The following is a 14,381-nucleotide window of genomic DNA, read 5'->3' on the forward strand; positions in this document are numbered from 1 at the left end:
TAGAGAGCAATGAGGTCTCCCCTCAGCCTCCTCTTCTCCAGGCTAAACACCCCCAGCACTCTCAGCCGCTCCTCATAAGGCCTGTTCTCCAGCCCCTTTCCAGCCTAGCGATTCTGTGATTCCCCATCACGCCCCCCCCGCCCCACACCGCGTTCTCAACCCGGGGATCCCCGCGGCCCAGGGGCAGCCCCCCCCCTCCACCCCCCCGGCTCGGGGCGGGGCGCGTTGCCATGGCGACGCGGAGTCTCGCGCGGGCGGCGGGCTCTCGCGAGGCGGCGCCGGGGCCGCGCCGGGCGGAAGCGCGCGCCCTGTTTACAAACCCGGCGGGGCGGGGGCGCGGCCCCCCCCGGCTCCCCCCCCACAAGCGCCTCATGTGCCCGCGGCCCCCGCCGCCCATGGAGGTGATGGAGGCGCCTCTCAACCTGGTGAGCGCGGGACGGGGTGAGGCGGGGGGGAAGCTCGGCGTGAGGCGGGCCCGGCGGGTCGTGCCTCCCCCCCGGAGCAAAGGGAGCGGGGCCGGAGCACCTCCTGGACGGGGACAAGGCCGGGAGCTGGGGCGGGTTGTGAGCCTGGAGAAGAGGAGGCTCCGAGGAGGCCTCAGAGCGACCTTCCAGTAGGAAAAGGGGCCCCTCCCCAGCTTCCCCGGAGCCGTTTACGAGGACGTGTAATGATAGGACGAGGGGGAAACGGCTTTAAAGTGGAACGGGGATATTTAGCCTAGGCATTACGAAGAATTTCTTCGCTCTGAGGGCGAGGAGACGCTGGCCCAGGTCGCCCAGGGAAGCTGTGGCAGCTCCATCCCTGGAGGGGCTCAAGGCCAGGTTGGATGGGGCTCTGAACAGCCTGATCCAGTGGGAGGTGTCCCTGCCCATGGCAGGGGTTGATCTGGAGGGGCTTTAAGGTCCTTCCAACGCAAACCATGGTTCTGCTCGCTTACCGGGGTCCGGGGAGCACGGCTGGGCCCGGGGGGTCTGGCAAAGGCACAAGGGAAGCCCCGAAAGGAGGTGTTTGGATGGCAGGGGTCACACCTCCGTGAGTTTAAGTCTCTCAGACTCTTTATCGGGGCCCGCTGCTCACTGTACGCTGCTTTTAATTTCAGAAGGTGTGAAATGCTTTAAGACCTTAAATCAATAATTGCTCTGCTTAAACTAAATCTCTAAGGAACTTTATGTGAAACACAGGTGTCTGAAAAACACTTCTTCACAAAAGCTAGTCAGATTTTAAACAGAAAAACGCAGCAGGTTTGTGACATAGACAAGATCTAGGATCAAGGACAGTTAATTCTCTGCTGCCTTACGGGTTTAATCAAAGCTCTGCCTGGACTTTGCCTTCATTTGCGGTGATGCGCAGTGTGTTCCCTTAGAAAACTCGCCTTGGTCCAGCATTCCAACTAGCCAGGAGCAGCACACAGGAACAAAGCTATGTTGCTTCCAAGAATGAGTTTGATCTAGAAATTTAGACATTGTCATACAGACCTTGGAGACTTGTGTCACTTTAGTTTTAAATTGAAGCTTATTTGCTCCAGCTTGATGTCAGCCCTGACAAACCCTCACCTGCTCTGTATTGAGTCAGTTAGGTATTTCTGGATTGCACTTTCAAATTTCAGAAAGGCATTGCACACCACCCATGGAATTTGGGGCTACCAGCATAGCAGGAAGGTAGTTTATTTAGCCGAACTGCTCTGGTTATGTCTGCATCAGGCTGTCTCTGACTTTACTGGAAGCCTGACTGAAATAAAGAACAGCACAAAGTAGAAAGGTGTCATAACTTGTTGATATGATGGGTTTGAAGTCAGGCGAACTTGCAACACAGTAATAACGTAGGAGGGATAAAATGTAGCTATTTCACAGGCCCTGTGAAAACTTTTTTAAAAGTAGATCTAGTGCACCAGTAGATGGCTGAAAGTGGCAACTCTGGCACTGCAGATCTCACCAGTTGGTGTTTCTTACTGAGACGACATACTGAGGACTTCAAGAGTGACAAGAACATGACTAGAATCTGGTTGATGAAGCTCTGACCACAGCAGGAATGTGCAGTTACTGCACCTGTCTAGTGTCAGACTAATAAGATCAAGACACTTCTGTGTAACAGATGATACAGCGAAAATAAGTTGCTTTATATAGTTTTGTACAGAAAATTAGGAAGTTGCCGGCACATATGTTCCTATTCCCTTTTAAGAAGTACCCTGATACACAAAAATGTTTCTGGAAACTGCTGCTCAATATTGTTACGGATCATCTTATATGGAAAATTGGCTTGTCCTTCTGGGTTGTGTTACACACCATGAAAATTCGTAATGACAAGAGCTTGAATGGGTGCAGCGCCATGGTTAGAACATGCCTACCTTTTACAAGGTCATTAACAGGAGTAACCAGAGTTTTGCAAAGCTTTACTATTCACAGCCTTTCTGTTAGCAGAGTCTCAGATTTGTAACAACATCCAGGGAAAGTGCTAACCTTTAGTATAAGAATACTGATTTAAGTTTTCAGTACTACCCCGTGTCATGTATTTCACTTGCTTCTCCTGTAAATCTCCTCTCTTGCCTAAGTCTAGTTTCTGTGAATTGGAAAAGCGCAACTTCTGCCAAAAGATGCCAAGCCATCAGAGAGGAGGGGAAAAAAACCCTAAACTACAAAGAAGTTTTAGCTACGCTAATTGCTAGGCTTATTTATCTGCTGTCAATGACTTTAGTACAAGGCATTTTCCTTCTTTCCATATATAATGGCTGGCCAATTTTTGTGAAATTGTTTTTTCTTTAGGTAAGGCCTTTTGTTAGAATTGGCTATATTTTTAGGGTGTTGCTTTGTCCTGTAAAACTTGCTCATTAATTCTGTGTTTGAGCATCTGGCCTTAGTTACTGGAAAGCATGGATACTGTCAGCTGATCTGACCAAAAAAAAAAAAAATCCTTAGTATTTTTGCCTATCCTAATGGCTCCATTTCTCTCTTAACACTTAGCACACTGGCTGTATTTAATCATTTATTGATGTATTTCAGTTATTGTTCATATATTTGACTGTTTTCTTAGCCTTCCTAATTACAGGTGGCATGCTACACCTTATTGGATTCTGCTGATTTCAGCTGCATTTTTTCTACCTTCTGTAAAACTAGCTTACCTCAAAATAATATTTTAACTTTATGCATCTGGGTCTCAATGCCTTAAACTATCAAGGATATATATCTTAAGTTTAGTTAGATTTTGGTTTCCCTTATATGCTGCTTGCCTTCTGTAGATGGCACTAGGGAGATACTGATTTGCTTTCTAGATCTGTTTAAAAAAACCCAAACAAACAAAAAAAAAACCCACAAAGCCCAAACCTGTAACTACAGTGTTTTTGGTTTAATGGAAGTTTTAATTGTTTACCTTCAGGTTTAATGGTTTCAATGAGACATTGGCTTATCTTTTTAGAATTTGGCCTTTAATTCTCCAGACCACCCCCACCCTCCCTTTTTTTTATTGAAAGTTATTCTTATCTTTTTGTATACCTTCTTTGCCATTGTTGCATGCTTAAAAAATAACCCCATCTTCCCTCCTTTTGACCTTTCTCGGGCTTGTGCTACAGTACTAACTGCTGATCTGATTTTTCCACTGAGCCGTCCTCAAGGTATTCATTGTATCCAGTGATACTTCATTTGGGAGTAAAGTGCAACAACTTTTCCAAAATGTGTTGCCATCAGAGTTATTAGAGACATGGGAAAGTGTTTTGGAGCAGCTCTGGTCATTCATTTTGTCTCATCCTTTTTCCTTTTTCCCTCCTTCCTTTTCCACTCTTTGTGAACTATATGCTTTGCAGATGATAAATATTATCTAATCTTGAAAGAATGGGTTAAAGCCCTAATCCTTATGCTTCTGTTAATAAGGAAGCCTACAAATAAAATATTTAGGTTACGCTGTGGAACTCAAAACTGGTAAGGACTAAGTGCAGTCCCTGTACCTGCAGACAACCATTCAAGGACAGGTTGAATGGGCCTTGGGCAGCCTGATCTAGTGGGAGGTGTCCCTGCCCATCACAGGGAGGGGTGGAATTAGATCATTTGTAAGGTCCCTTCCAACCCAAACTATTCTATGATTCTATAATACAGTGGATATCTAGTCCAGCTGAACACTTGTTTTGCACATAATCCAGTCCCATAAACTAAGACATCTCAGCACTCTTTAACAGATTAAAACTTGTAGTGCAAAAGCATGAAGATAAGTCTCATGAGAAAAGAAGCTTTGTAAAAAAAATGGGAAAGCAAGCAGTTAAGAATTTGTCTGTTGTACCTGCTGTTGAAGCAATTCCTACTGCCATCTGGATGAGGCACGGAATTCTGATCTCACATACAGTAATAGTTTTAACCTTAGCTATATGAGCAAAAGGTATCGGTTAAAACGCACAACAGCACACTGACCATCAGAAGCCTGAAATGGTACAGTAAAAGTATAAGGCAAATATTATCAACCTCAAGAAGAGACTAAAAAGGAAACTGGCCTATTAAACAGTCTGACACTCAGGACTTTGTAACTGTGGATTCTACTTTAATACCTCAGTATCTTCCTATAGAATATTTGCTAAGGAGCCATACCACCTCAACCTTGTACTCCTCCTTCAAGATAATAGCATTTTGCATGGTTTATAATAAAATACAATCTAAAATCTGGTGAATATCTATTTGCATTAAGTTTCTTGAAGTGTAAGGGACCCAGCTTGAAGAGCTGTTCTTTTAACAAAAACGAGAAAGCACAGACCAGTGGCTGGAGTGAGAATAATAAATCAAGATATTAGTTGCAAGAATCTTATATGATGGAAGCTTTTAATATTAATGCTGTAAGCTCCTTGTAGCAGCCGTTCCAGTGTGAGCCCATCAATTGTCTGTGGTAAGAACTGGTGCAGTGCAGAAGAGAGGAGAGTACTACATCCACACAAAAGGTATATAACAAGCAAAATAAATATGCGATATACAAGAGTAGGAGAAGAAAATGCTTTCTAAGCATCTGTGAAAGTTTACCAGAGGACAGAGGATTTAAGCCATATGGGCCCATGTGTTTGAGACTTACTGCCAACCTGCACCTCTGTTATTTTGATTGGAAAAACAGGAATATTATGTTCATCTACAGAAACATCCACTGAATCCAGGTGGTTTTATTTTTGTTTTTAAGTAAAGCTTAAATTGGAAGCTGTTAAACTTGCTCTTCCAACCTGAACTGAAAAAAAGAGGCAGATGCACTCAATTCTGAACTCAAGATAGAGAAAACAAGCTTTTAGGTGATAAAAGTAGAAGTATTATTATATGCCCAATGAAAAGTTGGGTTTTTTTTACCACAGGCCTGTCTTGGTTTTCCCAATAACAACATTATCTGTATGAGGCCACTCATTTCAGTAAGGTTTGAGCCCATAGAGGCCTGCAGCATTTCTGTCTGAATAAAGTGACTGGAGTTGCTGAGGTGATGTGGCAGATACTCAGCAGAACAGCCAGATCAGCAGTGGCCTCCTTAGAAAGGCTCAACAACCTTGTATTCAGTCATATATCTACTATTAAAGCACAACACAAAGCTGCTGCCTGTTGCAGTTATAACAGCTTGCAGTAACTCCCAGTCAAGAACATGATTAGCAAAGCTATTGGTGATTGACAGAAGCGTTATTTCCTCACTGGTACCCGTGCAGTTTGTGTACCAGCAGTGCCTTCTTGCTGCATCATGCTGGCATTATGTGAGTGTTGTCAAGCCATGTGGATTAGCTCTGAGTAAGTGTGTCTAACAACTTAAAGACCCAAATGAAGTTGTCTCATAGAGGCCCAGGGAGGCAGCAGACTGAAGTCGTCATGGCTGAAGCATTTCTGCTCCACTTTGTTTGGAATAGCTGCTCCAGGAATAGTTTTACTGGATCATTTGTTGTGATGATTCAGTTGCCCCTACTGAGGAGTAGCTCAGTTGCTGTAACAGCTTGAGCCGTGTGGTTTAGGGTTACTTATAGGAGCCTAGATTGTTTTTGTTTTATATCAGAGCAAGAGAGATACTCTCCTTTAGCTTATAACCTCCAGTTAGCAAGACTTGTGTAGTACCAGCTGCAGCGCTCTGTATGGGGACAAGAAAGGATTACCCAAGCAGCTGAGAACTGTATGCATGCAAAATGGGTCTGACGAGCAAGTTGAAGCATTTAATGCTTTTATCATACTAAATGGATTAAAAGGAAGAGAATGAGGTTTATTTGACTATGCAGTAGGTGTAAGTACACCATACCTTAATGAAGTTGTGTGTGATCAGGGAAAGAGCTGCAACTGTGCCTGTATAGGGTTTTCAAGACTCCACTTAATCTGAGCAGCATGAATGCAAGTTGGTTTCACTCCAGATCTCTAAATTGCATTTGCATGATGAGGAACTCAGACTAACCATTTTATCTTAAAAGAGACTGGTAACACACACATAGTCAATTAGAACCATACAGTAAATTAATATTGGTTGGCTAAACAACTGGTTGCTTGTCTACCTGTATATTCTAATACAATTGCTTACAAATGAGTTGAATTTCAACATATTTACAGTTCAATACAAAGTGAGGAGTCTGTTAGTGTTGAGCATACATCCTCATGAAAGCTTCAAGTACTTGTTTTGCTCTGTAGTCACAGTAACCTGTGATGTACAATTGAGTCATTGTTCGGTCAACTTTGCGAAGTACAGGCTTCCGAAGAAGCAATTATGATGAATAAAACTCGGGGCGCATATGGAAAATGCTTGTATTATAAGAAGTTATGCTAAAAGTGAAAATAATAAAGAGTTGTACTGTAACTTATGCTAAGTAATGGGAATATGTTTGCCACTAAGCCTAAAGAAATGGTAATGCATAGCTTTATCAATTGAAGCAAGCCCCCTTAAAAATACTCCTTGTATTCTATAGAGAAAAGTAGAGTTGACTGAAGGAGAAATAAAATATGGCAGAACCCACTATGGCTGCTCAGCCAAGATTACTAGCCACGTTGGCTCAATTTTAGAGGGTTTGATTTATTTTTTTTTCTTATTCTGCTGTACAGAGATTACATAGGCAATTATTTGGGCTAGTTAGGTAGAAAATAAAGTAGGAGCATTTCTCTAGAACACCAGCACAAACTTACAAATGTATATATTATCCCATAGCATATCAGATACAGTTGGAAAACCGGAGAAAATCTGCCTAGCTTACCTCTTCTTTAGTTGATAGGATGGTTCAACTGACAATACATGGCACAAACAAAGCCCTTAAGAACCAAATATATTGGAGCAAGGTGAGGAATCTTTTTGGGTTGGTCATCCTTCACTCACACCTGCTTCCCCTTACCAGAGTCAAGTTGTTACACCTGTCCATTTGCCTACTGGGAATTCCAGCTCGTCTGGATTGGGAGGGACATCTGGAAGTAGTTGCTAAACTGCCTCCCTCCTTCAATTCCATAGTTTGTTAATAAGTTATAATTGTTCTTAAATCACATCCTACATTTATTTCCAGCACTGTGACTAGAAGAGGGAAGAGAAAAATCAGATCTTTAAACACACGGCTGTTATGCAGAAGCTGTTTCTGTAATCACCACAGCAGCAGGACCAAAGTCAAAGCAGCCCTGCCTGAATCTGTTGAGAACTAGCATAGCAGCTCCAGAACCATTGATGCAAACACCTTCCTCTAGCATGAGATCAGACCAGGGATAAACTTCAGAACCATTTTTATCGCTTCATGATACAGGACCAATTCTTCCATTGCCAGTTTTATAGCGGGATACAGGCCACTCTGAGTTCAAAATAGATTTGGTAACATTGGTGGGTGCTGTGTGGCCAAGTGTAACTGAGCACTAAGAATAAACCAGCAGACTAGATGAGATGCAGAAGCTCATCCATGATGCATGGCTATTAAGCATACAAGTACTTCTGTTGCAGCTTCATCACTTGCTGCTAGGAAACAGCACCACTAATTTCTTCAAACTGCTGGTGATAAATAATCTACCATGAAAATGGAAGAAATTCCTCGTTCCTCCACAATCGACTAATTGGAAGAAACACTCACAGGGTGGAATAAATGAACAAGTATTTCCTTGTCAAGCTGGCAGGAAAACATACAAAATGAGGAATTCCTCCCCCAGGTCTGACTGCAAAACACCTAGCTTTCTCACACAGGGCTGTGTTGAAACTGATTTTTCTCTGCTGGGGTTCCTGTTGTTTCCACTGAGGTAGCCTGTTGCTCTGCATCAGAGTAAGATGGCCTGACATCTATATATTTTGATGTAAGAGCAAGAAAACCATTTTGACCTTGTAATTGGAGGATCCTAGCTTTTCTTTTTTGGCTAGCACCTCTGGACTTTTGTTTTCCTAATTTTATTCACAGTCTGGCCCAACTTCTTCAGACTCCCCTCAGCTTCACTGGGAGTTAATTAAGAATGGAAATAATTTAATTGCTCAATCAAATAACAGCTGACTGTCCTCAAATGCTCTTTATGTGTGTAAGTGATGTGAGTAAGACCATGTTCCGGTTTAAAACATATGAAAATAACATTTGAAAACAATCAGACTCAGATTCTTATATGTAGAAACTAATAAAAGGAACCAGCCCCTGGCTGGTTGAGTTGCTTCCTTAGCTCTGTCTCTAGCTGCCCTGTTTTCTCTTTCCTTGTTTTTTTCAGACCTGCCCATGCAGTTTACAGAAGCAGCTGTATCAATACTAATTTATTGAAAAATTGTTTTGCAAGGAACTATCTCAGGTGTTTTTATGTCCATGATATAGCTACTTTGTAACTGGATGAGTTGCTATGAATAACTGAGGAGATGCTGTATATGAGCTGATACTGTTTGTTCATTTCCGTGGGAGATAAACTTATCTTTCCAACATATGTCATTAATAGGAGTTCATAGAAGAAGGCCATAAAATAGATGATTTTCCAATAGAAAAATACTTCCTCTTCTGAGATTGTTAAACCTCAGGGCAGAAGAAACAGGGAACCCTGCGTTACATAGCTCGCCTTGGAGGAAGGACAGTAAAATTCATGTCTTGTAGTAATGGCAAAAGGACTTGCTTTCATGAAAGTTGCAGTCCTGGTTATGCAATACTGTTTCTCACTGAACAAATGCAAGTACTTGCATCAGTTGCTTTCTTTCAGTGACATCCTTAAGTCTACCTTAGTTGTCTATATTAGTGGCTTAAAATGCTAGTATAGACTTAAATGTTGTACAGAATCAATGTGACTTTGATAACTTTTAACTGTGGCTGTGCTGCTTCCATTAATTGGTGTAAGCTACAAATGAAAAAAACAAAGGTCTTATGCAATTGCTTCATCCAGAAGGCAAAGCCTTTTGGACATGGGGCAGCAGAAAATGTCACACCAGCTCTAAGCTTAACATAATTCAAATATCTTGTGTTCTGCCAGGTAAATCGATCCTAAATACTTTATATCTTATGGCCTTACTGGTCTTTTTACCCAATTACAGTGAATGCCTGCCTATAGAAAATAATATGTACTTTCTGAGGAAAAGCTACAAAAGGATTTTGTTGTGTATACACTATCTTTCCTGTGTTAACAAACTTCAGTTCTTACCTGCATACAGATTCTTGTAAAGTAGTACTAAAAAAGAAATTATAAAGCTTGGAAAGGAGCGGGAGATAAGAGCCTAAAAGTCTGGGAATTGGAATCAGTGCAGGTTTCTTAGATATACTGATTTCTTTTAAAACACGTATGCCTATTTGTCAGTTAACCCTCACTGATATAACGCTCTTTTTATTTTAAGGCTCACCAGCAGAGCAGAAAAGCAGATCGTTTGTTGGCAGCAGGGAAATATGAAGAAGCAATTTCTTGTCACAAAAAAGCTGCTGGTGAGTAGATATTTCTCACGTTCCAGGTTTTAAAATCAGTTTCTAGATTAGCGAAATTTTTATTCTTAAAATATGAACTTGTTTTCCAGTCCAGATCAAGCCCTCTATTGGAAACTTTTTTTTTTCTAATATGAGCAGCTAAACTCAGGTGTTTCCAGAGTTGCTTTAATTGGGGGTAGTTGTCACTGTGAAGGAAGTTCTTCACTGAAGATGTAGCCAAGACTTTGTCAGGTGCAAACTGCAGTTGGGGACCTGCTGTAAGCCAATTTCACTTTACACTTCATATTTTCTTTATTGCTTTCATGGCTTGTATCGACTGCTTTTTCTGTTGATAAAGGAAATACTTAGACAAATGTTTGCTTACGGAAGTATACTCACTTCCTTTTCCGAATGTCTAAATCAAAACAGCTAAGAACAGGTGATGAGCTCAGCTTTCCCAGAAATCAAGCAAAACAGTAGATTGCATTGCAGGCCTTGATGCTGGGATGGACAGCCCCTCCTGTATTAGAATTGTAGAATCATAGAATAACCAGGTTGGAAGAGACCCACCGGATCATCGAGTCCAACCATTCCTATCAAACACTAAACCGTGTCCCTCAGCACCTTGTCCACCGTGCCTTAAACACCTCCAGGGAAGGTGAATCAACCACCTCCCTGGGCAGCCTGTTCCAGTGCCCAATGACCCTTTCTGTGAAGAATTTTTCCTAATGTCCAGCCTAAATCTCCCCTAGCGGAGCTTGAGGCCATTCCCTCTTGTCCTGTTCCCTGTCACTTGGGAGAAGAGGCCAGCACCCTCCTTTCTACAACCTCCTTTCAGGTAGTTGTAGAGAGCAATGAGGTCTCCCCTCAGCCTCCTCTTCTCCAGGCTAAACACCCCCAGCTCTCTCAGCCGCTCCTCGTAAGACCTGTTCTCCAGCCCCCTCACCAGCTTTGTTGCTCTTCTCTGGACTCTCTCCAGAGCCTCAACATCCTTCTTGTGGTGAGGGGCCCAACTTTTAGACTTTGGCCTTCTACCTGTCTGTTTAACTGGTTGTGCTTCATTATTTGTGTTGGAGTCCATCAGCTCACTGACTGTGAGGCAACTGCTTGGCAGAAGAAGAAAGAGGAAGTCTTAATTGATGCAACAAGTAGGACATTTCCAGTGACAGGGCTTGTGTGGAGACAAAATAAGTGGCTACTCAGAACATTGTAACCTAGATACCAGGCATTCTCACTTTCCATTCATAAATACTAGAAAAAAACACAAACTGATATAGTTTCTGTGGTGTTTATGAGTACTCAGAGCAGTGAGGGATAGCACTTACATCTTAATATGCAGGCTTTTCTTTTTGGTTTCCTTCATTTCATATACCAAGCCAAAACCCATAAATGCATTGAATGTTTCTTGCTTTTCTTTGACTGATGATTCTATGACATTATCTTACATCCTCCTGAATTTGGTTAAGAATTTCTTACACCTTGTCATTTTCAGCACCAGCAAGATATCCTCTAAAGTGCTGCTCTGACTATAAGCCAGCATGTTTTCTGGTCCTCCTCTGAAAAACAAATTGGAACAACCTGAGCCAGCAGGATGCCACGGGAAAGGTGTAGCGTGTACTAAATGATCTTACAGTAATTTTTTCAGACTTTTGAAAAACAGCAGATGCTTCCAGCCACCATAGCTTGGTAAATACTTTGCCTCTGGACTGCTGCTTTTATGTGGGGATTCAGAATGCAGAAGGTCTGAAGCCTTTTCTTAGCTTTTATGGAAATGTTCAGGTGCTGAAACCCTGTTCTAAGTGTGTATCACTTTTCTCTTCCGCAGTGTACCTTACGGACGCCATGAAGCTGACCCAGTCAGAGCAGGTGAGACCAAAATGCAGCAGATGCCACAATCAGCCATAGCTCCGTTGTGTGCTTGTGTGTCATATCATGTCACGACTGATCATACCCCTCTTGGGCATTAGCCTCTGCATAGTTTTCTGAACCAGGAGTTTTAGAAATGCAGCGATGCTAGTCTTCCTTGAGAGTTGCTACAAGTTTACATGGAGCAAGGACAAGAGAATTACTAACCCATCTAAGCGTTCTCCAACAATGGTTTCTAGTCTGCCAAGATGTCTTCAAGTAGTCAATAAAACTAGTTTCATACTTAACTTTTGCTGTGAGGTACTTGGGCTGTTTTGCTGAGACACAAAGCTGAGCGTCTTATCTATAGTCCATAATTTTGGCTTTATTCATCCTCGCTGGGGATCTCCAGAACAACAGCCCTGCACCTTTCCTTATTGCACAAATCTGTCTGTGAATGTAGTAGCATAGTCTGTTCAGCACTTCTACAGCAGCAGGCTAAACTCAATGTATAATATCGTTAAAGCAAGTAACCCTTGGAGATGGAACATCTGTCTTTTTTCGCAAGGGTAATTCCTGTAGAAAAATGGTAGCCTCTTACCCAGGTGGTTTCTATGAGATATTAACCACCATGCCAGCCCTTCGATAAATACGGCTGAATCATTTGGGATCATATTTGGCCTGCAGTACCTTATGCTTAGTGTTGGGTGTTATTAATATATCTACACAGATATCATCACAGAAGCATACAGACAGTTTGTATGATTAAACTAAAGTGTGGCTGTGCATGCGAAGTGAATCTCTTCCTTGTTGGCCTCTGCTCAGAGATATTATCATAACCTGGTCAGTGATGTAAAAACAGAAAACAAACAAAAAGACCAGATGTTAAGTCATTCCTTCTCAATACCAGTATCTATGCTAAATCTGGGTGAAATATCTGAATCTGCTGCACTGTACAAGCCAAGAGCTCTTTTTGTTGGATTTAGTATCTTGATAACAAAAGCTCCTCCCCCTCCCTTGGGCGTGCTGTGATGCTGTTTATGTAAGTATTTACATATATGTAACTTTACTTACGTGAATATTCAGGTGGGGTTAGGGATCACCACTTAAATTGTTCAATCTGTTCTTACTCAGGCTCAGCTATCACTGGAATTACAAAGGGATAGTCACATGAAACAGTTACGGCTCATCCAGGAAAGGTGGAAAAGGGCAAAGCGGGAGGAAAAGCTGAAAGCCCAGCAGAATGCTGACAAAGAAATTGCTGCACATCTTCAGACTTCTTACAAGCCATCTGCTGAAGACTCTGATGATCAAAATGTATTGGTTCCTGTTACTCAGAAATACAGCCCTGCCGCAGAGAAACACCCACAGGATATTCAGGGTATCTTCGACAGGGACCCAGATACACTGTTATTTCTGCTTCAGAAAAAAAAGGAGCCAGTAGAAACATGTATTGGGAGTAAAGCTCCAAAAGATGACAAAACAATAATAGAAGAGCAGGCAACCAAAATTGCAGATTTGAAACGGCACATAGAATTTCTTGTAGCTGAAAATGAAAGATTAAAGAGAGAGAATAAGCAGTTAAAAGCAGAAAGAGCTAGACTCCAAAAATCCCCAGTAGACAAGGAGCTGGATGTAGATGCTGACTTTGTCGAGAAGTCAGAGTTGTGGGGTCTGCAGCAACATGCAGAATCTACTTCTTCAGCTGCAAGTTGGCAGAAGTTTGCAACAACTGCTGGGAAGGCAAAGGACATTCCGATACCCAACCTTCCCCCTCTGGACATCCCGTCCCCTGAACTCCCTCTGATGGAACTCTCTGAAGATATACTGAAAGGACTGATGAACAGTTAAAAAACAGGAAAAGTGCTCAAGGTAGTTACCCAAACTTAATAAAAGGGAAAGCCACCAGGACAATGGTGATCTGAGGGCAGAAACATCTAACACAATCCTACTGTTGGAGAAAAGGCATTAAAGCAACTTTGCTACTGTGAAAAACACATCATATCTGATCTACTTCATGAAAGTTAAAGGTACCATAATCGGTATAAGATTGCAAGCTCTTTAGTCTTTCTCCTAATGGTTCAAACCAAATGACTGCCTGGAGAATGTTTCAAGTAACACAATCCTTCAGGGTTTTAAAGTATGCTATATGTAATAGTTATCTATAATGCCATAAATGATGGTGCAGAACCTAACTGTTATGGTTGCCAGTTGGCTGCCACTTCATATTGAAAAATGCTTTCTAGCATGAATTTAAACTGTGCATTTCATTATGCATAACTTTGTTAATTCAGATACAGTGCAATTTATAAACCTCCTAGATGGATTTATGTGCCACGCTCTATGCTCCTGACCATGTTAACCTCAAGTCAGGTCAGGTTTTAATTTCCATTCTATGAAGGAACCAATTTATTAGTTCTGTTGACGAGGTTTTTTTGGGTTATCTGTTTACATAACTAATCAGGGTGCATCGACTCTAGCTATTGGTTTCTGTATAAAGTGACATTGTTTAAAAAAGAAAAATCTATACTTAAGGAAAAATACCCTTTTTGTTTTCAGTGGTGCATGAATGGAAGTAATTCTAGCTGGCAGTATTTGATTGAAAAAGAAATTGTTTACAGCTTAACCTGATTCAAAAAGGATATGAAAATAAAAACTAAGGTGTTTTGACACTGAATGTGTGCTAAATCTCTACAAACGGTGCAGAGTATAAAGAACAAATCAAGATTTATACGAACAGTGTTAGTACACATGT

At 41.8% G+C, this 14,381-nt stretch overlaps 1 protein-coding gene across 1 annotated transcript; it reads left to right on the plus strand.

Annotated features, from left to right (window-relative positions):
- The first annotated feature begins 282 nt into the window (after positions 1–282).
- On the plus strand, positions 283–14,303 carry NRBF2 (nuclear receptor binding factor 2). Its single transcript, XM_069864056.1, has 4 exons — positions 283–425; positions 9,718–9,802; positions 11,607–11,647; positions 12,761–14,303. Exons 1-4 carry the CDS (start codon positions 372–374, stop codon positions 13,475–13,477), a joined length of 897 nt encoding a protein of 298 aa, XP_069720157.1. The 5' UTR covers positions 283–371; the 3' UTR covers positions 13,478–14,303.
- Positions 14,304–14,381: the final 78 nt, after the last annotated feature.

Source organism: Phaenicophaeus curvirostris, chromosome 9 (genome assembly GCF_032191515.1).
Source record: "Phaenicophaeus curvirostris isolate KB17595 chromosome 9, BPBGC_Pcur_1.0, whole genome shotgun sequence".
In the NCBI taxonomy this organism is placed as follows: domain Eukaryota; kingdom Metazoa; phylum Chordata; class Aves; order Cuculiformes; family Cuculidae; genus Phaenicophaeus; species Phaenicophaeus curvirostris.

What these genes read in the sequence shown, in the direction of transcription:
- NRBF2 (XM_069864056.1), top strand. Translation starts at nt 372, where the DNA reads ATGTGCCCGCGGCCCCCGCCGCCCATGGAGGTGATGGAGGCGCCTCTC. An exon ending in TGGAGGCGCCTCTCAACCTG is followed by an intron (nt 426 to 9,717) that starts GTGAGCGCGGGA and finishes TTTTATTTTAAG; the next exon opens with GCTCACCAGCAGAGCAGAAA. An exon ending in AGCTGACCCAGTCAGAGCAG is followed by an intron (nt 11,648 to 12,760) that starts GTGAGACCAAAA and finishes GTTCTTACTCAG; the next exon opens with GCTCAGCTATCACTGGAATT.